This window comes from Myotis myotis, unplaced genomic scaffold (assembly GCF_014108235.1).
Source record: "Myotis myotis isolate mMyoMyo1 unplaced genomic scaffold, mMyoMyo1.p scaffold_m19_p_3, whole genome shotgun sequence".
In the NCBI taxonomy this organism is placed as follows: domain Eukaryota; kingdom Metazoa; phylum Chordata; class Mammalia; order Chiroptera; family Vespertilionidae; genus Myotis; species Myotis myotis.
This window is the reverse complement of record NW_023416335.1, coordinates 102,927,554-102,953,343: the sequence shown is the minus strand read 5'-3', so window position 1 is coordinate 102,953,343 and position 25,790 is coordinate 102,927,554. Positions and strand designations below refer to the sequence as shown.

At 37.9% G+C, this 25,790-nt stretch overlaps 2 protein-coding genes across 5 annotated transcripts; both read right to left on the bottom strand.

Annotated features, from left to right (window-relative positions):
* Nucleotides 1–3,902: 3,902 nt before the first annotated feature.
* On the bottom strand, nt 3,903–24,782 carry UFM1 (ubiquitin fold modifier 1). 4 transcript variants are annotated; one of them, XM_036299782.1, is made up of 6 exons: nt 24,686–24,782; nt 24,556–24,612; nt 15,149–15,206; nt 11,570–11,609; nt 8,899–8,931; nt 3,903–6,449 (listed from the first exon to the last, which is right to left on the bottom strand). In XM_036299782.1, coding segments are annotated over exons 1-6 (339 nt in total). In that variant the 5' UTR covers nt 24,688–24,782; the 3' UTR covers nt 3,903–6,300. The 4 variants fall into 4 exon arrangements, with proteins under 4 accessions (XP_036155675.1, XP_036155672.1, XP_036155673.1 ...); XM_036299779.1 differs by having other exon boundaries at nt 24,556–24,759; XM_036299781.1 differs by lacking the exon at nt 3,903–6,449 and adding an exon at nt 6,470–7,312 and having other exon boundaries at nt 24,556–24,759.
* LOC118651049 (transcription and mRNA export factor ENY2-like) lies at nt 20,433–21,503 on the bottom strand. Its single transcript, XM_036299784.1, has one exon. It carries the CDS (start codon nt 20,911–20,913, stop codon nt 20,623–20,625), a length of 291 nt encoding a protein of 96 aa, XP_036155677.1. The 5' UTR covers nt 20,914–21,503; the 3' UTR covers nt 20,433–20,622.
* Nucleotides 24,783–25,790: the final 1,008 nt, after the last annotated feature.

The window sequence follows — 25,790 nt, the reverse complement described above, 5'->3', positions numbered from 1 at the left end:
TCTATTCATGTCATCCCCTACTCCTTCTCAAAGGCTTTATGATATACTAGTATAGAAGAGTTAGAGAGTAGGTCAGGATAAATAAGTAGGACGTAGAGAGAGAGGGGGGCAGAAAAGGTAGCAATGTGGTAATTATCAGCTTTTTGAGTTTTGAACTAGACCCATTTACCAGTGCCCCATTTAGAGAGGCTGTGTGTCCTGGGGCTTCATCGGTAAGGTTCGATTTATACCTTTGCTGCATAATAGTTGTGTAACCTTGGAAAAATTAGCAAATCTCTTTGAAAGGTCCAAATTCTTAATTTAAAGTATGATGAAAACACATTATTGAGCTCTAGCCAGTGTGGCTCAGTTGGTTGGAGCATTGCCCATACACAGAAAGGTCATGGGTTTGATTCCTGGTCAGCACACATACTGACCAGGGTGGGTTGGGGTGGCTATGGGAGGCAACCAATCGATGTTTCTCTCTCTCTCTCTCTCTCTCTCTCTCTCTCTCTCTCTCTCTCTCTCTCTCTCCTCTCTCTTTCTCTCTCTCTCTCTCTCTTCACCCCTTCTCCTCTCTCTAACAATCGATGAATATGTCCTTGGGTGAGGATTAAAAAAATATTATTGACCTCATGAAGTGCCTGATACATAGTAAAAACTCTATATTAGGTATCCATGTCTGTGTGTTGTTGTTGGGTTTTTTTGTGCTTTTTTAGTAAGAAAGATGTTAATAGTGATTATTTCTTTATAAGACTTTAGGTTTAAGGCTCAAAGTGCCACATGTATCCCTTTCACATACCAAGAAAATAAAACAAAAAATGATTTAATAGTTCAACAAATTTATTTTTAGGCATTTTGTAATACTAGGTCAGCCAAACTGACAATGTTGTATAAAACAGTCCAGCAGATTATACAAATTTATCACATAAGTCACAAAGGATTAAGACCCCTGTGACTCACTCATTTATTCAATTGTCTCTTACATTTCATTACTACTTAATTTACATATTTAAGGAGAATTTTAAAAGCCCAGTTCCATTCATATGTTTATCTAGAAAATAAGAGAAGCTAGCATCTCCATTTAAGACATCAAAATGCTTGTGGCACTGATGACAAATATCACATAGTTTATTTCTAAAACAGCTCATCAGTTGTAAATTGTGCACTTAAGAATTTATTAAATGCAGTGTTCCTCAGTCAAATAAATATTGACATAATGTATCACAATATGCTCTCAATAACAACTTTTATATTGCTAACAATTTTTGCCAGAAAATCAGAGATTTATGACCAAAACTAGCTCTCTGCAGCTGTCTGTCAACCTCGGCCAGTGTTCTGTATGATAAAATCACATCCTCTAAAGCAGATAATAGAGACATAAACCTACTTTTCAACTGTTTGCAATTATTTGTTGCTATAAATGTGTGTGTATTTACTAAGAGTCTATATGTGTGTTTATGGAGATTATTGAATGTTAAATTTCTCAAGCAAAGTGAGATCATAAAAATGTTCAATAAGTTTGAGGACCTTTCAATATCATTCTATGAAAATGATGGGAAACATGTATTGATTTACAGGGTGGACTTTGTAATCATATATACCCAGGAGCAAATCTCATAACTTTGGATACATTAACCTAAATCTTGGCTTCCTTAACAGCAAAAAGTTAGTACCAACATTTTATGGATAAAGAATTAAATAATGTATGTCAAGTACCTAGTACTGTACCAAGCACATTAAAAAACGGTGTGCTGTAAATCTTCACTTCTATATAATTATTACTTTGGTAGATTTTGCTGTTTTGATATGTATACAGTTTAGGGAGCCCAGGAAAAGGGATTTTATTCATAATTCATGTCCAGTATTTAGCAATCTACAGTATAGCTAATAATTCATATATTTGTTAAAAAATATAAGATGTTTTGAATTTTAAAGTGATTAATACATTTCTGAGACAGACAGATTAAATCCCCTGCTATAAGAAATGATGAGAAATATGAATATATTGGATAATCAAATATTATGGCTAAAGAAGTTATTACATTTGAGTCACATGTAGTTGCGATTTTTAAATCTTTCATTCTTTTATGTAGTCTTTTAGTTATAAAGTACTTACTATCTACTTTGGGCAAAACAGTTTGGAAATAGCTTCAGTCATGATCTTAATGCTTTTATAAAATGTATAGTTTAAATCAGAGATAAACATTATGATTCTGTATTTAACAATTGCTATAATGAAGGAATGTACAAAATGCAACTGTTGCTTAGACAGCTGAATACCCAACTTCTTGAAAGGAGGAAAGGCCCAATGGCTTTTCAACTTGAAGAATGAGTGTTAGGTTCCCAGGCAGGTAAGTGGAGAAAGTAAAGTTATGAAGGCGTAAGAACATGGCACATTGAGAAACTATTTCTTGGTCAGGGTAGCTGCATATGAATTGGAAAGGAAAATTTGATAGTGATAACAAATGACTCTGTACAAAGACCAGTTCATGAAGGCCCTCATGTCATGAAAAGGATAGACTTTTATCCAGTAGAATGTTAACCAGTTAAACTACATATTCCATGCTCATTATAACAGTGCAAAAGAAGAAATATACCAGAAGATGAGGGTTTAAATTACAGTTGAGATGGCTGAGATATATTTTTGTAAAATAAATCAATATAATTTTGTGATTCATTTGCTATGGTTAGAGCAAGGAAAGAAATGAGTTCCAAATATCTGGCTTAGGCAATTTGGAAGATGAAGATAACAGACTGAGCCTTTTGAAAATGTTTATTTCAATTAATGGTTTAATTAAATAGCCTGGTTTAAATAATTTATCAATCTCCAGCATTAACTCTCAGAGAGCAGTTCTAGAATTTCTGTATAACAGGGGCTCATGGGTAGTATGGTTGGAAAAACAGGTTACTGGGGGACTAATATTTGTAGTTACATCAGCAAGATACATGATCAAAAATCAAATTGTCTGATGGGGCTGATAAATATAGGCTAATAGTCCTATTCCCATTATGTCACCCTATGTCAGTGATTCTCAACCTTCCTAATGCCATGACCCTTTAATACAGTTTCTCATGTTGTGGTGATCCCCAACCATAAAATTATTTTCGCTGCTACTTCATAACTGTAATTTTGCTACTGTTATGAATCATAATGTAAATATCTGATATGCAGGATGTATTTTCATTGTTACAAATTGAACATAATTAAAGCATAGTGATTAATCACAAAAATATGTAATTATATGTGTTTTCCGATGGTCTTAGGTGACCCCTGTAAAAGGGTCATTTGACCCCCAAAGGGGTCGTGACCCACAGGTTGAGAGCCTCTGCCCTATGGAGTAAGGCCAGAATCATAATTATCTTCATTTGACTGGATTTTATTTAATTCCTTATAATTTTATCATATTTATACCTTGTATTAAGTAATACTATTCATGATCATTGCACATATATTCAGTACTCTGAAATGTGAATTTAAGCCTTATACATTTCTTTTATATTTTTAAATGTATTATCCAATACAGAGCTAGTATGTTGTAAAAAATGATACTGAAAATGTCTCCCAGTATGAAGACTTCAAAGGATCAGATTTCAAATCTCAATCTCTTAAAGCCTTTTTTTCCTTCTGTAAAATAGGGATAAAAATGTGGAATTACTGTGAAGAATAAGTGAAAGTATCAAAATACTGGACACATAGATGTTCAATACATTTATTTTAAATGAATTACATATACAATTCATATCTAAACAAAACTTCATACATATATGAATTATATACATAAATTATATACATACATAAACTACATATACATGCTCAAATACATCCTATATAATAAAAGGGTAATATGCAAATCGACCGAATAGTGGAACAACCCCTTGCTATGACATGCACTGACCACCAGGGGGCAGATACTCAATGCAGGATCTGCTCCCTGGTGGTCAGTGTGCTCCCACGGGGTGGGGGTGGGGGGGAACCACCCAGCCACAAGCTGGGCTGACGAATGGCAAGCGCAGCAGCGGTGGGGGGAGCCACTACTGCCTTTGTGGCAGAGCTAAAGGTGTCCGACTGACGGCTTAGGCACACTCAAACCGTCAGTTGGACATCCCCTGAGGGCTCCCGGACTGCTAAAGGGTGCAAGCCAGGCTGAGGGGATGCCCCCCACCCCACCCCTCAGTGCACAAATGTCATGCACTGGGCCTCTAGTACATATATAATTTATGTATATAATTTTCAGTTTTATAGATTTGGGAACATTAAATTATTTAACTTAGAATTGCTCCATTAAAGTATATTAATGCTGCCAAGTCACAAATATTTCAAGGTTCTTAAGTAAAAGACATATTTTCAATCTTAATTTGGGGAGAGGGAGGCTTAAACAGGAATGTTTCTTCCATTGACTTTTCTTTCAAAAAACAAATTTTTAGAAACAAAATATCCAATAAGTATTAGCCTTGAAGCACTTTAAAAGGAGGCTTAACTATCAGTGAAACAGACTGTTAAGTAGCATCTTCGCACTTACCTACTAGACAAACAAAAATTGGAATGTATACTTTCCAAGATTCTACAACATATTCTAGTTATTTTGACTCCTTAGACTTCATTTTGTTCACCTATAAAGTAAAAAAGTTTACCCAGCTACACAGAAGAATTCACCAGGATGTAAACAGAAAAGTATATTATTTCAGATTTAATGAATCAGAACTTTAGGGGTGGTTTCCATAAATCTGTATTTTTAATTCCCTAAGTGCCTCTCATAATCACCCAGGCTTGGGACCAACTAGCCTAAACAATCACTATAACCTCTCCCCTTGCCCCTCCCAAACATAGGACTGGTATTTGGAAATATATGCTCATTCTATGACCTATGGTCATTAATCACTTTGTCTATTGTTTTTCTTCATTTCTCATGTACTGGCTTAATAAGTGTGCTAATTAAAAGCTTTAGCCTAGCCAGTGTGGTTTAGTGGTTGAGTGTCAACCTATGAACCAGGAGGTCCATGCTTCCATTTCTGGATTGTGGCCTCGATGCCTAGTAGGAGGTGTACAGGATGCAGCCAATAGATGATTCTCTTTCATCATTGATGTTTCGCTCTCTCTCTCCCTTTTCCTTCCTCTCTGAAATCAATAAAAATACATTAAAAAATTTGTGCTAATAAAAAAGTAAAATATGCCTTATGGTATAACAAATTGTGTTTTCATGAAATATTATGTGCCAATAATGCATTTAAACAAAATACTTCAAAACATGCTGCACAAAGAACTTACTGATTATATTTATTTAATAACAAAATGTCTAAGTAAATGTTTTTAAGAACTTACAATAAATTTTTCAAAACTCAAAAACAAAAATATTAAACAAATTATAGTAGACGATATTATAAACTTATTTATGTAATACAGCAGGCAGACTTTGTGCTAGAAACAAAAGATGGGATCTAAATTAAACAAGAAATTCAGGGAATGGATACTCAAATTTCTGGTTAATTGAGGCTTAATATTAAGGAGCAGGGGATATTTAAGCATTGAATTTTATTTATGAAAATGAATACTTTCTCAAACATCAGAAGTATACTTCTCTGCTTCAGAAAATATTTTTTCCCTTTTATAAACCAGAATCCCACTGTTCATTTATCAGATATATGAACAGTATCTGGTTAATTTCTTAAACTTAACTACCAATGTCACCCTTCAGATGCTGATGCTGTTACATTTCCTAATGTTTTTCTCCCAATGAAACAAGGGAACATGATAGGGAAGATGCTGAAATATGCTTACATAAAAACTGGTCTTAGATATATTTTATTTATGAATAATTCAGCAAGTATTTATTGAAAGCCTACTACATTTCCAGGTCTAGAAAGAGCAAGACAAACACAAGGCCTGCTCCAGAGAGCTCACCATCTAAAATACAGCAAATTGAGCACTGGTTCTGAATCACTAATAGCCTTCATTTCATTTTAAAGATGTGGATATTGGTTTCCTCTGTAAGGGCAAATAAAAACATTCCTTATGCATATCATTCTTTAGATTCTCATAAAGGGAATTATCAAATCTGTATGTTGAAAAGGCCTATAATTTGCTTTTTCCAATTGCCTTCTGCTACTTATGACAATGTCTAGTATCCCTTTCTGTTCTCTCAACACAACACAACACAGCCTCTGCACTTTTGCCTATCCAGCTGTCTTTTGTGACAGCTTTCTGTTCCCTTTCACTGTTGTCTTTTGTTACCTGGGCTTCCCCATCTTCCCTTTCTTGGCTTCTTATTCACTTGATTTATCTTAACACTTCCTTAAAACTTGGGCCTTCAGTGAGTATAATTAATTATTATTTTCCATTAGCATTTTCTTGACCTTTGTTGTGATCTTCAGATCTTCCTTACAACAGTCTCTTCCTGAATGTGGTTTCCAAATATCCATAGAAAGACGTTTCTTGAAAATTCCTGTTTTAAAGTCTGTATTAAAAGAGACTGATAAAAGAATGCATTACTCAGCAAAGGATGCTTCTACTTTATTTTCAATTCTTACCATTACAAGAATTGGATTCTGCAGGATCATAGTTAAAACTCTTTGGTGAGGGCTATCAATTTTACACATAGGGGCTAGGTCAAAAAATTCAAATTTTGGAATTTTGGTTCTCTGATATTAAATTAAAATTTATATAAACACATGAAGCTTGAAACTTAAAAAAAAAATACCTAAATGTAAAAAGTTAAGACATTTAAGTATTCATTGATATGTCTATATCCTTTATCATAAACAGTATAATTGAGAATTAAGAATTCAACTATTTTTTCCCTCCCCCCTCTGCTTCCCTCCCCACTTCTCCTTCTCCCCTCAACTATTTTTGAGTCTGCAAATCAGATCCTTCAAGTAACCTGCCCTGTATAATCCATAAGCCTTTTAAAATTTTACCTGAAAGACAAATAAAAAGATTCAACAAATTTAATCTTCCAAATGTTCTCAGAATTATCCTCCAGTAATAAAACACAGTTGGGTAATCCATTTACCCCAAATGAACCAGCGGTGTGTGCTGTGAGATAGCAATGAAAGACTAGGATCTTCTGTAAAAATGATACCCTCAATGCATAAGCATTCTCTCTTCACATGAAGAGTGAGAACAACAAGAAGGGACAGGAAGTAACCTTTCATTATTTCATCAATTATTGGTGTTTTCATAGTATTTTAAATGCCTGATTTCAGTTTTACAACAGCAATACCCAATATTTATTTTGAAAGGTAATTCTATCTTTAAGTAGAGGATATTAACAACTTCCAACACGATCTCTAGGAATAATTCGCAGTTCTGAACCATGCTTTAGGAAAATATTTCCTACACAAACAAACAAAACATAAAGTTAGGTGTTTAAAAAACAGGTTATCATAACATTCCAACAATTATTATATACAATAAACAAAGCATTGTAAAAAAACAACAATAAAGCACTGTAAAGTAAGTAGGTACAAAAACACAAACATTATCAGAAACTAATTCCATGCTTTTAAAGCCTTGTTGCTATTCCACTTACATCTTTACAACCTAATCATATGTCTGAAAATTTTAAATATGAACATTAGCCATAAAAATGCTAACTAATACACTCATATGCAAATCAGCAAATCATAATGTAAATCAGTTTAACCATCAATACTTGCTTTAGTACACAATAAAATACCTAAAGACAGCAAAAATAATGAATCTAAATTACCAAAAGTGAAAAAAGTTTGGAAACCCTGACCTATTTTGGTTCAATTAAATGATGAGATTTACTTTGTGTCCCATAAAGTACACCTTTCAACTTTTAAGGGAATACAACTGGTAACATATTACAATAAGCAATAATTCAAATTAATGTAAATTGAACATTTCTAGAATAAGAAAACAAAACCTTTAAACCTAAATTTAAAGGCATTTATGCTATAAAATGCCTCATGATTTTCAATTAATAACCTTTTCAATTTAATAAAATTTATAATATACCTAAAACAACTGATTTAAATTTTAAAAAATTACAATTTTAAATCTCTCTTCATTTTCTATATGGCCAAATTTCAATCCCAAGATCTACGAGAACAATGTAATTTTGTTATAAGACAGAAGTACTTTAGAATATAATTTAAACATAAATACTACTCAAGATTGAGGTTCATTATATTAATGCATGCTTAACTTTAAAAAAGGTACATTTAAAAAATATATAAAACTGCCTGTTAAAAAGGTGAAGATGACCCTGCTTGCCCTAGCCAGTTTGGCTCAGAGGATAGAGCATCGATGTGTGGACTAAGGGGTCCTAGGTTCGATTCCGGTTAAGGGCACATGCCTGGGTTGTGTACTCGATCCCTGGTTGGGGGCGTGCAGGAGGCAGCTGATCAATGATTCTCTCGTCATTGATGTTTCTCTCTCCCTCTCCCTTTCTCTCTGAAATCAATTAAAAAAAAAAAAGATGACCCTGCTTTCTTGTTAGGACACCAATATATAGCACTGTATAATGTTATATTTGAACCTCTGAGTGTGGACTAAGCCCTCTGAAATTTAAATGACTGTACCTCTTTGAAATAATAGCACTTGTGGAATGCTCACTATGGATAAGGCAATCTTTTAAGCAGTTTACATATATTACCTCACAACTACCTTATGAGGTAGGTCAAAACCATTATTCCAGTAAGAGTACAATCTTATCTTTAGAATTTTTGTTATGAGTGTTAATATCTTTAACGCTTATTAGTCAGGGTTTCCCTTAGTCAAAAGCATAATAACTAATACACATAATGAAACAAATTATTATTCAGACCCATAGGTGAAGGCTGGCATATAATCCCTAAAAGAACATCTATAATCCTGGTAAAGTCCTATCCAGTCCAATCAACTGACATATATAGCTCCACCCACATCTCCATGAATTTCAGATAGATACTTACCGGCAGTCTGTGCAGGATTTATTCCTATTCCATCTAGAAAATAAATTATAAAATCATCTAAATTATTTCTAAAGCTAAAATGGTTCAATAGTAATGAGACTGGCCAAAATATTGCTGCTGTGTATATAGGCACAAGACAAATAATTTAAATATATATATATATATATATATATATATATATATATATATATATATATATTTATTGATTGCAGAGAGGAAGAGAGAGAGAAAGAGAGAAAGAGAGAAAAAGAGAGAGAGAGAGAGAGAGAGAGGGAGAAACATCAATGATGAGAGAGAATCACTGATCTGCTGCCTCCTGCATGCCCCGTACTAGGGATCAGCCTGCAACCCGGGCATGTGCCCTGACCAGGGAATCAAACCATGACCTCCTGGTTCATAGGTCGAAGCTCAACCACTGAGCCATGCCTGCTGGGCAAGCCAAACAATTTAAATCCAAAAACATGAATGACAATCTTTTGGATAAATTATCTATTGAAATCTATTACTATTGTGCATCACACACAGTGATAGATTAAACAAGAGTATCTGTCAATGCAATGATCCTGGTAAGGTCTACAAACATAATTTTTAAAAATTCTATTATGCTATACAAAGTGAAAAATACACCTCAGGTATGTCATTAATCACTTAGTTATTGCTCTGAAGCTTACAAGTCTTAAGGCCAGAAGAGCCCATAAACTCATGTAATTCAAATTCCACTTACACTTGAAAAAAGTTTATAAAGCACCTATGAATCTAAAACTTTGTAGAAAGTAGGCTAGCTTTCTTCTAATTAGAGAAACACTTCAATGTGACAGTATACAGAATATTTTAGAATGAGAAATTTTGTCATATCTAAACTAAATCACACTACTGTCTATTAAACCCATTTTCATAGCCTATCCTAATGGCACAGAAAACCACTCACTAGCACCTAGAAATATTATGGTGTATTCCTGAAAAATAGTTAAGCCCTCACTGCCATCTTTACTCCTCATCTTATATCAGTACTAGAGGCCTGGTGCACAAAAATTTGTGCACTCGGCGGGGAGGGGGGGTCCCTCAGCCCGGCCTGTGCCCTCTCGCAGTCTGGGACCCCTTGGGAGATAACGACCTGCTGGCTTAGGCCTGCTCCCGGGTGGCAGAGGGCAGGCCCAATCCCTAGGTGCAGCCCCTGGTCGGGCTCAGAGCAGGGCCGATTGGGGAGTTGGGGCGCCGCCCCGTCATTCACAGAGCAGGGCAGATTGGGAGGTTGTGATGCCACCCTCAGTCATGCTCAGGGTAGGGCCAATTGGGGGGTTGGGGCACCGTCCCCTGTCACACTCAAGGCAGGGTCGATGGGGAGGTTGCGGCGCCACCCCCTGTCACGCACAGAGCAGGGGAAATCAGGGGGTTGGGGCACTGCCCCCGTCACACACAGAGCAGGGCCCAACAGGGGGTTGGGGCACAGCCACTCTCACACTCAGGGCAGGGCCGATGGGGAGGTTATGGCTCTACCCCATCACACACAGAGCAGGGCCCGTGGGGGCAGGGGGGGTTGGGGAGCTCCCTCCTATCAGGCACAGAGAAGGGCTGCTCAGGGGGTTGGGGCCCCATCCCCTGTCACACACAGAGCCACAGGGCGATCAGGAGGTTTGGGCACTGCCCCCTGTCACGCTGATCCTGGTGCCGGGAGGCATATTACCTTTTTACTATATAGGGTAGAGGCCTGGTGCATGGGTGGGGCCGGCTGGTTTGCCCTGAAGGGTGTCCTGGATCAGGGTGGGGGTCCCCACTGGGGTGCCTGGCCAGTCTGGGTGAGAGGCTGAGGGCTGTTTTCAGGCTGGGAGTGACTGAAGTTCCCAACCGGTCCTTTTTTTCTTTTTTCTTTTTATTCTGGGCCAGCTTTACCTTAAGGCTTGGCTCCAGCTCTTAGGCCTCCGCGGCTGAAAGTAGGTTTCTGGCCTTTGCTTACAATGGCGGTATTTGTTACAATGTTTCTTAAACTGCTTGTTCAGAGGCCTGCAGCCGCAGGCGGGGAACGTTGGTTTCCTCCAACGATCCTCCTCCGTCACTGAGGCCAGTTTCAAGCTGCCTGGCTGCTGGCCGCCATCTTGGCTGACAGTTAATTTGCATATCTCGCTGATTAGCCAATGAAAAGGGTAGCGGTCGTACGCCAATTACCATGTTTCTCTTTTATTAGTGTAGATTTTCTCATAGAACTAGGTTCATCAAACTTAATTATTAGTAGTGTTTTAAGATATTCAGAATTTAAATTATATATCTAATTGGATAAAATCCTCATCATTGCAAGTATGTAAGAAATAGATTTCATCAGGAAAGCAAAGGTACATTCCTACTTAACTACCTAAATTCTATAAGCATTTATCAAAAAGCTTATTTTGAAAAAGAAACACCTGGTAAATAAAGGTTATTTCAGTAATAATCTGGCAAGAAGTGATCAGGATATAATAAGATATTACAAAATGCTATCCTATACCAAAAAGCATAAAGAATCTGAAAAGAGCTAGCTATGGACAATAACCTTGATTTAGTATTTACAATTATGTATTTCATTCATGTTGATATAAAGTTTGGGTTTTTTGCATTCAAGTTAAATTAATTAATTTGACTTATTTTAAATAATTTCTATAGTTCTAAGGTAATAAATAATTTTTAAATGAATTCTTACCATTGGTAATAATTGCACTTGTGGCTGCAGAAACTTTAAACTAAAGGGGAGAAAAAGAAAAAAATTTCTATACACACACATACTCTATAAAAGATGGTTAGTTTAACAAGAATGGTGTACAGATCATTCTAAAATGTGACTTTTCTTTCAGGATAAGTCACATCATAAAACAAAGGGCTAATGTAATTTGCTGTATTTTTTTAAAACATTATTTCCCTCTAAATACTACATTTCATTCTAAAGAATACCATGCACCTTATTTTACTCACTGCAAAAACAAAACAAAACAAAAATTCACTATCAATGAATCTATGACTCAATCAGTGTGTACTCTTTTGGACTTAGAATTATTGCTTTCTTTCATAAGCAAAAATAAAAGCAAAACAATTGCTTAGAACCATGGTCGGCAAACTGCGGCTCGCAAGCCACATGCGGCTCTTTGGCCCCTTGAGTGTGGCTCTTCCTAAGCCTAGGAGTACCCTAATTAAGTTAATAACAATATACCTACCTATATAGTTTAAGTTTAAAAAATTTGGCTCTAAAAAGAAATTTCAATCATTGTACTGTTGATATTTGGCTCTGTTGACTAATGAGTTTGCTGACCACTGGCTTAGAATATTCCTAAAATTTCTTTGTAGAAATAGTAAGTTCAAATAAATGCTCTATTGTGTTTAATGGGAGGCCAACCAAGGCTTATAGTCCTTCCTCAAATTCTCCTTTCATGTATTGCTGACTTAAATCTCACACAATGGCAATACTCTAATTATACCACCAGAAAATAATAACTAAGTTCAAGTATTGCAGGTGATATCAAGATAATTATGTGATTGCCACATGGCTAACAGTGATAGTAAGACTCCAGATCTATTTTTAGAGATGTTGTAAAAGATGTGTTTTCTAAATCAATGAAATGTGGTAAGAAACTTGTTGTAGTTAAAGTCAGAATTCTTCTCAATGCTCTAAAGACCAGCAGTTATCCAAGTATATTCATGTCTTCATAATTCATTAATTTTTCCAGCAAGTATGCCCTTCTATGCTATGGACAAGTTTTGTAGATATTATAGTTGAGTTTGTTGTAACCAAATAAGTTTGAAAACACGACGTTATATTGATATTATTTTCAAAATTTTCAAGTATGCTACTAATACTTTAACTCCAAGAAGAAAATAGTGAATGAAGTATTTCCCATACTTTTTGGCCAATGATCCCAGTTTTTCATGGAATTGTTTTCTTTTTCTTATTGGTGGTTCTAGTTCTCTAGGAAAAATAATCTGGGAAACACTGTTCTAGGTATTTATAATGGTCACATATGCATAATTGAGGAAAACAACTGAAAGCTTATTTTAACTTATAAATGGAAGAATCCCATGTTAAGAATGGAATTATGCATAAAACAATTGTTATAGGATTATGTACCTAACAACAAATTTTACTGTCTATATGGCACATTCTTAGTTGTAAATGTCCTTTTACAGATTTAAGAATTTTAAATAAACGTAATTTAAAATATCTTAAAAATTACTAAAAGGTTGTACTACTTAATAAAACTTTGATCAAATACCCAAATTAATTATAGGATATGTCAGATTTCCAAAACTTGAATATTACAAAGTTTCTCGTTCCCTACTGAGTGTGTCTTATTCTTAGATTATGTCCATTTAAAGATAAAACAGGTTTCTTAGTCACATCCATATAGTGGCAACATATTTTATGAACAATAAAAATCAAAAGCAAACACCTGATACCACTTTTCCCTTTTCCAGAATGTAGAAGCAACAGGAAAGCTAAAATTTGGGGAAGCATCACTAGTAAAGTAAATTATATTAACTACTAGTTTCGTCCCAAATTACTGACAAGTTTCCTCTTGGGTGCAAAGTGTATTTTATGTTTCTCAGTTTTCATTTATTTTCTTCCTGATTTCATAAGTCTTAAAATTTCCAATGTGAAGCAGCTCTTCTCATGCTTTGACAACTCACTACTTAAATTAACCCAGTCATGTAGTGGGAAATTTTATTATATTTTTATTAAAAGAACTTTACTAGGGATTTAAATCCACATTCTCTGGTTTGTCAAGTCAAGTCTTGTTCCTACTGAAACATTCTACAATGTCATCTTGCGAAAGGCCTTCTCACTGTTAACTGAAAGTCAGTACTTTTCTAAATGTATAACACCCGTGATTCACAATAATTATAAGCTATATTAAAACTTTAACCAATACATGTGATTGGGTGAAGTTATTAATTTTCCACTGCATGTTTGTTAAGATGTTCTTATCCTCACACTAAACGACCAGGATGACATCAATGTCTTTGCCTTATAAAAAACACATTATAAAACAACTATAAAATAGAAAAATAAATGTCATTTTTATAAATAATTACATTCTGTAAGTAATAATAAAATAATTAAATATTATTGTTATAATAAATAAATATTGCAAATTTATAGTAAAATAAATTACTGTAAATTATAAATACAGATCTACTTCTTAAATTAGAATCTGTGGAATCTGCTATGTCCCAGGCCAGGTATATTTCTTACAAGTGACCTGTATAGCAAAAAATAATGATGATGCTATATTCAGATTTATTTCCCATTTCTTTTAACTTATTCTTTCTACATGAAGAATAGATCAAATCTGGCTATAAAACATGTACTACCATTTTTCAGTTTAATTCTAAATGAGTGAGAAATAATGTCAGTGGTCCCTGACAATAGTATGAGGGGCTGAGTGCTGATGAGTTGTTTATTTTCCATTAATCACTTTAATAAAGGATTATAGGTTAAGCTGGTCTCTTACTTAACTAAAATTATTTTCCATAATTATAAATTTTTTTCTGAAGATTCTGAACCAAAATTTAGATTTGAGTTCCTCTGTACCAGTATAGCACTTTTAACTTCACGTACTTCCTTTTACAAAAAAGAAATTTGAGGGAGAGAAACTGAGAAGCTTGCCTATGTCATACAGATAGTGAATGACACATTTACAATAGAAATCTTAAGTCTCCAAGTTACATTTGGGTGCCATTTCTACCCAAGCTACTCTTCTCCATGGCATGTCCAAAGAGTTGCTTTATAGATTTCTCTAATGATAATTTTGAATGGAAATTTTTCTCAAAAGAGAAAACCAAAGTATTTTTTAAAAAGCTAGACACTTTTAAAAATAACTTTTACTGACAGTCCACATACACAAAAATTTTGAAAAATATGACAGATATTTTAAAAATTATAATTCTAGAATAAAAGGTAGCAAAAATGAATATACACACTAGAATGATATGTTGGTGCTTAAAAAATTTTACATATAATTGAATATTTTCAATTTCAATAAAAATTCCTTATATTTCTCAATGGCTGCATTGGATATGTCAATTTAAACTCATTCTTCTTATATCTGTCAGTAAGTATTAACTTTCATTCTACTTATATCTGTTAGTAAAGCTTAACTTTTTGATAGCATTAACCTAGTAATAAACCCACAGAGAAGTGGTGTGTTCAAATTGCATGCAAAACTTAAAGATTTTTGAGATACACTGTCAATCTGTATTCTATACAGGTTGTTCCAATTTCTATACTTACTTCTTCTGCTGCAAACTTTAATACTGCTGTAAAAGGTGTACTTTCAGGAACACTGAGTCTGAAAGAAAAATTAAAAATAATTCTTTTAAAAGCTGTTTTTTTAAAGCTCTTTGTTCCTCATATCAGCAATTTTAGCAGGCCTAAATAAATTTCTCTTTTGAGTTTAAAGATTGTGTATTTTTATTGCATACTACATTACGAACTCTAAACAACAACAAACAAAACAAACAATTAGGCTTAAATTAGATTCTGCCATAGCTCTACTTGAATATCAACACCTATATAGGAGCAGATTTATATATTCTTAATACTTTGATACAAATAGGTCTTATCAATAACCTATACAGTGGGGCCTTGACTTACAAGTTTAATTTGTTCCGTGATGGAGCTCATAACTCAAATTACTCGTATGTCAAATCAATTTTCACCATTACAATGACACGTGATGCTGGGCTGATGTTGTGGCGTTCACTGTGACGTTCGCTGCGTCAACTAGCGGTGGGGTATCTGAAGCTGGCTCGTAACCCGAATTTTAGCTCGCAACTCAAAAAATCGGCTGAGAAACAGCTCGTATCTCGAAAAACTCGTTAGTCGGGACACTCATAAGTCAAGGCCCCACTGTATAGAGCCCTAGCCAGTGTGGCTCAGTGGATAAAGTGTCGGCCTGCGACTGAAGGGTCCCAGGTTTGATTCCGGTCAAGGACACATGCCTAGGCAGGCTCGATCCCCAGTAGGGGGCATGCAGGAGGTAACCGATCAAATATTCTCTCTCATCATTGATGTTTCTATCCCTCTCTCCCTCTCACTTCCTCTCTGAAATCAGTAAAAATATATTTAAAAAATAAAATAACCTATATAGGAGCAGATTTATATATTTTTAATACTTTGATACAAATAGGTCTTATCAACAACCTATATAGGAGAAGATTTATACATTTTTAATACTTCGATACAAATAGGTCTAGGATATGGGATGCTGCTTGTTTCCAGAGATGGATTTCAAAAAGTTGAATCTCTCCTTACTATTCAGTCCACACAACTTTTTACTCAATGCAGGAAGGTCATTTTCATTACAAGAAAAGGCTACCTGTGGAAGCATCACCAGATCATAAATGTTTTCATAATCCTTTCTGTGCACTTTTAATAATCAAAAAAAGAGTAAACCAAGTTGATGAAAATGAGTATGTTTAGTATGGCAAAATGTAAAGTCATTTCCCACAAAACTCTTATACCTCCTCAGATCAAGGGCTTAATAAAAATTGAAATAACATTTGGAGAGTGATGCATGATTTTGTTACTGACTTATACAATGTCAAGTGTATTACAGATTGCTGATAAATGGTCAATCTATGAATTTTCCAATTTAAATACTTAAAAAAACCCTGACATTATATCCTTAAGAAACAAAGGCAGAGAAGGTAACAAAATAATATAACAAATATAATATTCTTAAGGTAAAGTGAGTTACAATCATTAAAGACAGAAAAACAGATTCTTTTTCACAGCAGGAAAAAGAGACTTACAAGCTAACATTTGGCTTTGAAACTTCTCTATTTGTAACCACTGTGTTATTCTTTAATGTTTTAATACCAACTTCCATTATGTAACATTTTCACATATAAATCCCATTTCTTAGTGTACAAATTGAATAGAAAAATTATTATATCTGACACAGTGCATTATGACTTCAGTATGTGTGAATAGAGTTTGGCTGCCCCAACTCCTCTAAAATCCAACTCAAACAGCGGTTCTCAACCTGTGGGTTGAGACCCCTTTGGTGGTCGAAAGACCCTTTCACAGGGGTCGCCTAAGACTATCCTGCATATCAGATATTTACATTACAATTCATAACAGTAGCAACATTACAGTTATGAAGTAGCAACAAAAATAATTTTGTGGTTGGGTCACAACATGAGGAACTGTATTTAAAGGACCAGAAGGTTGAGAACCATTGAACTAAAAAGTGAAAATAGTTATCATTGTTTTTACCTTTCTTTACTTTTCTGGGGTAGGGGGTGGGGGGAAGAAGGAAAGAAAAAAAAATTCTGAAGTGCTGAAATCCAAGATCAACAGTAATTAATACAAATGCAAGAAGTCAGGTCAGAAGGCTGAATAGGGCTTTGATATTCAGAAGGCTGAATATGTGCATTGTTATTACCTGCTATTGATTCAATGATGAAGGCAACCCCCCCAACCTGATAATCTTTCACTGTTTACTAAACATTACCTTTGATATGTCTGTTTGCATTCCTAAAAGGCAATTTTTTATTCTAGTAAATAAAAAGAAGATGAATGCAGAGATTCAGTGGAGCTTAGTCACTTGAACTAAGTTCATATCTGGCTTCCCCCATAATTTCCAAATTTATATCTCTTGTCTGTGTGGACAAAAGGGGCCACATGCTGACCTGACAAGCTCAGGGAGGCCTGCATGGCAGTTTTGCAGACCTAAAGTAACCACAAAGGATGGTCTAAAATTAAACCTTAACTAAAAGCAGTTATGGTGGGCAGTTACATCCTAAGCCGATATCTTCACTGATAAGGTCAACCTTTACCGTAACTGAGCCTATCTGTCTTTTTGCATCTAAGGTAACATGTCCTTGGGATGTCTGGGTAACTTGTGACTTCCCTTTTTATGAAGCCCCTGGGGCATAGCCAGGTGTGCTGGGTCCAGGACACAGATATCACAAATTCCTTCATCATCATGTTAATTGTTCCTGCACTCCCCCCCCCCCCCCAAGTACGTGTCCATCATTTTACTTTTTATCCTATCACAGAGGTCCCCCGCCCCCCCTCCCCCGCTTCGCTTAACCCCACCTCCTTAAATCTGTCACCAATGAATTTCATGTATAAATACGGATGTAACCCTGCCATTCTCTGGAGCATTATCTCAATTCATTGAGGTTCTGCTTCCCGGCATATGTCGACAGTTTGGCTCAAATAAACTCACAAAAATTCTTTTACGTTAACATCTTGTATGTTAATTTGCACATCAGCTCTTTCTCCAGGCCTTTGAACCCAGGCCACGCAGGCCGTGGCCTCACACTAAACGGTAGGCATTGTTTAAAAATTATTTAGTAAGTTGGCAATATGATAGTTTACAAAGTAAGGAACAGAACTGCAAGCATTTTTGCATTACATTCATAGTTTAGGTCCTGAGATTCATCCTCAAAACGACAAGCTCTAAATCTTAGGGTTTCGATTCCCTTTTTAAATGGAGACTGGCAACATCTTTGTAACTAGATTTCATATTGATATTCATTAAAATAAACTTCCACTTGTACAGTTGGGATTATGCAAAGACAATGCAATAAAACAGAAAAAAAAAACTTTTTTAATGTATGTTCAATGTGGCAGAAAATTACAGAGGAACTCAGAGTTACTGTGATGCCATAGACTTTATCTAGATTTGAATTTGTGTTTGCCAGTAGCATCATTTTGTAAAATGGCAGTTACACATTATACTGGTGTTTTGAAAAAAGGGGGAGAGTGGGCGCACTGTTGTGTATATTAAAGTGAATTTTAAAAATAAATCAATGGCAAATCTGTTTTTAAAAAAATGTATATTTCATATAAAGAGAACTATGACACAACAAGTGCTGTTATAAAGAATAAGAATAAAGTTTCTATAGAAAATGAAAGAAGGACAAGATGAATCCCCTAGACAATTATAGAAATCTGCAGAGGTAAATTTTATTTTTATTTTTAAAGAATATTGTTTGTCAGGAAGTGGACTGCATTCCCGTCAAAGAAAAGAACATGTGTAAAAAGCAGGGAGAGTTAAAAAGACTTGCTTTTCAATTTAGGAATAGGGTGGCTGATGCTTTGTTAAATGATGGTGGTAGTAAGAGGGGAGAAGAGATGGGAAGTCTGGAAAGACTGGAATCAGACTAAAAGAGGCAAATGTTGTTTTTAATTCATCCTTTATATAAAGGAGAATGTTTGATTTCAACATTTCCATAACCTAGTAATGACACCAACAGTGACTGTATCAACAAACAAAAACACAGAAAACTCTGATATTGCCCAGAATAAATTTAGAACTGAAACATCCTTCATAGAATTCAACTATTAGTAATGTTAGAAACTCAAAAGGAAGTTTCTCTATCAAAGTATGTTTATAAGTTAAAGAATGTTTTCACACGAATCTTAAAGAGTTGCTTTTACTAATACTAGTTACTATTTACTTTGAATAGAAAACAGGATAACTACCTTTTACATACACAGGTACATATATTATTCATACTTTATATGCACAAACACAAGTATACACACTAAACAATAGGTATGCCTATTAAATTCATCCAGTCACCCATATTAATTGAACTGGTACAATGTTCCAGCCACTGATGCTGTCCTGCCCTGTCCTCTTTCTCTCTCCATCCTTCTCAGAATTTCTTTTTTAAAGCCTATTTATATATTTATGAGAATAATCCAGTATAAAGGGAGAAATCAAAGATGAAGAGTGCTGGGGTCCAACCCCAGCAGGTCCAGGGGTCCCCAAAGGTGTGGACGGAGTCGGCGAAGAAGGAATGACACAGAGACAGCGTTCAGTTGATCAGCAGCCTAGCCAGGATCTCTAGCCAAGTTCTGGTCAGGATCTCCAGTGAAGTTCTGGTTAGGATCTCCAGCCAGGTTCTGTGTCCATGTTCTTTTGCTAGGTTCTCCAGCCAGGTTCTCCAGGTTCTCCAGCCAGGTTCAGTCACCAGGTTCTAGTCAGGTTCTCTTGCCAATTTCTGTAGTCAGGTTCAGTCCAGGATCTTTTGCCATGTTCTCTCGCTAGGTTCTGTCTCTAGGTTCTGAGGCCAGTTTCTGTCCAGGATCTTTTGCCATGTTCTCTCCAGCGAAGTTCTTCTGTCTCTAGGTTCTGTGTAGGTTCTGTGTCTAGGTTCTGTGTCTCTTGGTTCTGTCTTCTAAGTTCTGTCTCCTGTTGTCTTGTTACATCTGTATTTATACCAGTTGATTCCAATCCTATCAATCTCTATTCCAAAGGTTACGGTGTTTCTTATCTCTATTCCAGGGAGTAAAGATTATGTAGCTTAAGCATGATTGTTTGTAGTTAAAGTGATTAATTACCCGCCTGGCACTCAGTTAAGGGGTTTTATTCCCTCCCTAACTTCAGGGGAAAATCCCTACCTGGGGAAACAACCTTTCTCAGAGAGGTAACGTTGGTTAAAACACATAGTGCCAAGAAGGTGAGCAAACATATTAAGAACAGTATGCCATATATGCCAGGTCCCTTGAAACAGCAAGGATGGACCGGCTCCCGGCAAATTCCCCCCCCCCTTTTTTTTTTTTTAGATATTGATTAAAATAACACATTTAGGGGGAAAAAAATCAATATAATGTATACATCATTACTGAAAACTGTATACCATCATACAAAAAAGGATTTTATTTTGGGAAAGCGATTCCTAATTTATGACAAGTTTTACTTTCAGAAATAAGACCACAAAACAACACAATCTAATTCAATCTTAAAGGCTGGCATGCTGAGCAAGGAATGTTCTTATTCTTTGTAGAAGCTCCTTCTTTACACTGTCAGGTACCAGGGCTCTGCCTTTTGGTGTGATTTCAGCCACCAAGTCATCAACAGTAACATGTTCTAGTCCTTTTTCTTTAATTACCTCTTTACAGTGTGCCCTCAATTGATCCTTCCAGCCACATTCAATTAATTTAGCTCTCAGCAACTCTTCGAGGCGTTCTCTTTCTCCAGTTTCTATCAACTTTTGGTTAATCGCTGCTCTCATCTGCGCATCTTTGTTCATCTTGCTAACCACACTCTTCGGCTGCCCGGACTTAGACCCTCAATAGCTTGGGCGACTAAGCACACAGAAAGCTAGAACAAGCATTTCCGGGGCGGGGCCTTTAGACTCTCTGCTTTAATCTTGAGAAGACTGAAACAGGTAAGATGCAGAGCCCAAGTGGTACAACTGGCTTTTCATAAGTCATGCTGATGGTTTCTACTCCAACAGAATTGTAGACAGAAACTATAGGTATATACATATAGTGATAGCTTTATAGATGTGATGGAAAAATGAGAGAATTTTCCTCTGATGGCGTGAAGGAAACGAGGAAAGGAATTGTAGGGAGTGTGAAAATACATTTTTTTTTAAAAAATCCTTTCAGAGAATAAAGAGGAAAACATACAAACTTGGAAAATGTAGCAGTGTTGGCTACTACTGAGCATAGTTATTAATTTTATGTCAAACTCATCAGTCTAATTGTGTAATTTTTTCCAGGAACATTCAGGTCTATACAGAAAAGTTCAGACTTGGTGTTTCACCAAGTGCTTGGAGTTTGGGGGGCAGGGGGGGAGTATCAGAGTTGAGGGTGTTTGCAAGACAGTGACTTTAAGCTGGATAAGAAGTTGGGTAAGGAAGAGGGAAAATTTAAAAAGAAGTCTCATCAATGAATGAAAAGAAACATTTTAAATTAGAAATATTAAAGTAAATCAGAAGTAGGAAGACAATGTGGTTAACCATAGAAGTATTTAAAAATGACATTTTATAGGTAGAGCAATTACTTGAGATTAGGCAAAGAGATTAATTTGGAGATAAAGCAATTGAGAAAGAGAAAGGCTAGGAGGTTACATGGGTCCCAGAGAGCTAAATGAGACTGATAACAGCTGTAATAGTTCAATTAGGTAGGCCCCGATAATAATTATTTAACTAATAAACATTTATCAATATATATAAAAGCCTAAGCCAGCGGTTCTCAACCTGTGGGTCGCGAACAATGAAAATACATCCTGCATATCAGATATTTACATTACGATTCATAACAGTAGCAAATTTACAGTTATGAAGTAGCAACAAAAATAATTTTATGGTTGGGGGTCACCACAATACGAAGAACTGTATTAAAGGGTCACGGCATTAGGAAGGTTGAGAACCACTGGCCTAAGCTACTGTTAGGACAGGACGACCTGCAGTAGCTATGATGTTCACTGACCACCAGGGGGCAGATGCTTAATGCAGGAGCTTCCCCCTGGGGGTCAGTGTGCTCCAACAGCCAACCTCCTACAGTCCCTCCCCCTAGCCAGCCAGATTGCCCACCAGGCTGAGGGACCCCACCCATGCATGAATTCATGCACTGGGCCTCTAGTCCTATCTAATAATAGACAAACATGGTAATTAACCGTACCTCCAACATGCTTCCCATTGGCTAATCAGGGTGATATGCAAATTAACTGTCAACCAAGATGGCGGCTGGCAGCCAGGCAGCTGAAGCAAACAGGAGGCTTGCTTGCTCCAGTGATGGAGGAAGCCAAGGTTCCCCACCTGCTGCTTCTGGGCTCTGAGCTTGTACTCTAAGAAACAATGTTGCAAGTATAGCAGCTAAACAAAACCCATGCTTTCAGCCAGCTGGCAGAGCTGGAGTTGCAACAGAGTTTCAATTATAGAACCCAAACAAACCCAGATCCCTGCTTTCAGCAGCCGAGGTCTCAGAGCTGCAGACTGCTCTCAGTTCCAGTGACAGCCATAGAAGGTAAATAAATCCCAGAATAAAAAAAGAAAAGGAAAAAAGGAGAGGTTGGGAGCTTCAGTCACCCGCCAGCCTGAAAACGGCCCTCAGCCTCTCACCCAGACTGGCCAGGCACCCCAGTGGGGACCCCCACCCTGAAGGGGGTGTGACCAGCTGCAAACAGCCATCATCCCCTCATCCAGGCTGGCCAGGCACCCAAGCAGGACCCCCACCCTGATCCGGGACACCCTTCAGGGCAAACCAGCTGGCACTAACCCGTGCACCAGGCCTCTATCCTATATAGTAAAAGGGTAATATGCCTCCCAGCACCGGGATCAGCGGAGCCACGAGGCCTCCCGAACCCGGGATCAGTGGAGCCGCGAGGCCTCCCGAACCCGGGATCAGCAAAGCCGCGAGGCCTCACGCCCCGGGATCAGTGGAGCCATGAGGCCTCCCGGCACTGGGATCAGCAGAGCCGCGACGCCTCCTGGCACTGGGATCAGCGGAGCCTCCCAGCACCGGAATCAGCAGAGCAGCAAGGCCTCCCAGCACCGGGATCAGCAGAGCAGCAAGGCCTCACTGCCCCTGTGTCAAGCAGAGCAGCGAGGCCTCCTAGCACCGGGATCAGCAGAGTAGCGAGGCCTCACTGCCCCGGTGTCCAGAGGAGCAGCGAGGCCTCCTGGCCCCTAGAGCAGCGTGACAGGGGGCAGCGCCCAAACCCTCTGATCGCCCTGCGGCTCTGTGTGTGACAGGGGGTGGGGCCACAACCTCCCTATCTGCCCTGCTCTGTTCGTGAAAGGGGAAGGCGCCCCAACCCCCTGATCGGCCCTGCTCTGTGCGTGACAGGGGATGGAGCTCCAGCCCCCCTGATGGGCCCTGCACTGTGCGTGACAGGGGGCAGCGCCCCAACCCTCTGATGGGCCCTGCACTGTGCGTGACAGGGGATGGCGCCCCAACCCTCTGATCGGCCCTGCTCTGTGCATGACAGGGGGCGGCGCCCCAACTCCCCAATCAGCCCTGCTCTGAGCCCGACCAGGGGCTGCACCTAGGGATTGGGCCTGCCCTCTGCTACCTGGGAGCGGGCCTAAGCCAGCAGGTCGTTATCTCCCGAGGGGTCCCAGACTGTGAGAGGGCACAAGTGGGGCTGAAGGACACCCCTTCCCGCCCCCCCCCCCCCCGAGCCAGTGCACAAATTTTTGTTACCGGGCCTTTAGTATATATAAAATCCTATTGAAGACCTGTTCTTTGCTACATTTTATACAGCTTCCAACTGCAATGACCGCAATAATTCTTACCTGCAATCATATAAAGGTCTGAAGTATCGGGTTAGAAGGTCCATATTAGACCCATGCTAACTGCTAAAGGATAAGCAAAGGCCCTGCATGAATAAATTGCCCTATTTCTGCATTTCCCACTTCTACTAATCACTCTTTTTTAAACCTAAACATCATTAGGATATGATTTAAGGCTCAGTACTTTGTGGTGCCCAAGTCGTGTGTCCCTTATACACAAAAAGAATCAGAAGCCTGAAAGGAGTAAACATTCAAGTAATTTCGAAATCTGGATTGAGATGTCTTCTCTTACTTCCTCTAAGGTGGTCAAAACCGTGAAAGGCCTTTCTAATCACGAGCAGACAGGGACTGTTTAAGGATTCCAGTAATCACCAGAGCCCTGTCCACAAAGTCCTTCCCAGCCACCACCACCAAATGAGTTCCGAGCAGCAAGTTGCCCCTCCCCTGGAGCTAGGGCAGGTTGACACTTAAGAGGAGCAGTCCGGGATGCCAAGTCTCAGTTACAGGTGGGAAGGGGAGGCTCCCGGAAGGGCGCGAGTAGGGGCGCAGGGAGGGAAAGGAACTGATGTGAGCTGCTGGGGTGGGAGTTGTGTGGGATGCTGGGCTCCATCCAGCCCGGATCTACTCAGCCACCGCAGGGGAGCTACTCACACTTTGTACGGCAGCCGCGGGTCCGACGTCAGCGTGATCTTAAAGGAAACCTTGGACCTGAGAAAGAGCGGAAGAGAGTTAAGGTCGGGCAGTGGCATCAGGATTGGGGAGGTTGCGGGTAAACACTTAAATGGTGAAGCGGGCATGGACTAAGACGCCAACTTCCTTTAGCAGTCCCACTTCCGCCCCGGTCCCGAAGGGCTCCTCCACACTTAGGTCCCTGGCACGCTGGGGACCTCCAAAGTTGCTGTTGTCCAAAGCACTGCCTGAAAAATCGGCATCGGATGCTCATCTAGGCAGAGACTCCTAATTACAAATACCTACTGATTTAGCATTTACATATCTGAAAAGAACGTGTGTATTTTATGAAATTAATATTTTTACAAATGCTTTTATTTGCTGCCATATTTCTGTCAGGCATCACCAAGGTGAGTAGGACTTTTGGTCCCAGCAGGCCTTTCGGGGGAAGTCTGTGTATGCTCTGGGCGGTGAGCTGGCCGGCAGGGGTCGGGGCTCTCGAAGTAGCGCAGGTGCCCTGGGGCTGAAAAGTACAAGTAGATTCTCACCGGACTGTAGTATTAGCAGTGATACCCGTGCCCGTGATGGTGTACTGTAAGAATTTTACACCATGTAATAAATACCTGGCTACTTAGGGGCACTGACCTCTTTTCCCTTAGGTTGTCAAGGCCAACACAACAGTAGCCTTTTGATGTAAATGAGTCAAAAATATACTTTTAAAAAAATCCAATTGGCAAAAAATATATATTTTTTGGTGTGCCACAGAACTTTAGTGGTTTATGTGGGCCATGAGATGAAAACAGTTGAAAATCACTGGTATTGGTGTCCTTTTGCCTTTCCAGCAACCTAATCCTGTTATATCATTTAAATTTTTCATATTGTTTTCCTTCACACTTTGTAATACTGATGTCAATTTAATTTGCACAGGTAAGTGAGTAAGTAGGTGAGAAAGACAAGATTCTGCGCTCAGCAACTTGAAGTCTAGCTGGGAAGATTTAAACCAGGGCACTGGTTGCAGATCATTAGCCACATTTATTCAGTTTAACAACACATTTTTAATTCTTTCCATGTTCCAAGCACTGAGGCTAAAAGCAAGAGATGTTGGGATTAATAGGAAAGGTACCTGCCAACCCTCTAGGATCTGTCAGAAGTTCTTGTATAGTGAGGGAAGAAGATGTGTTTCCTCTAAATATTATTACAAATCTCAGCATCTGTGT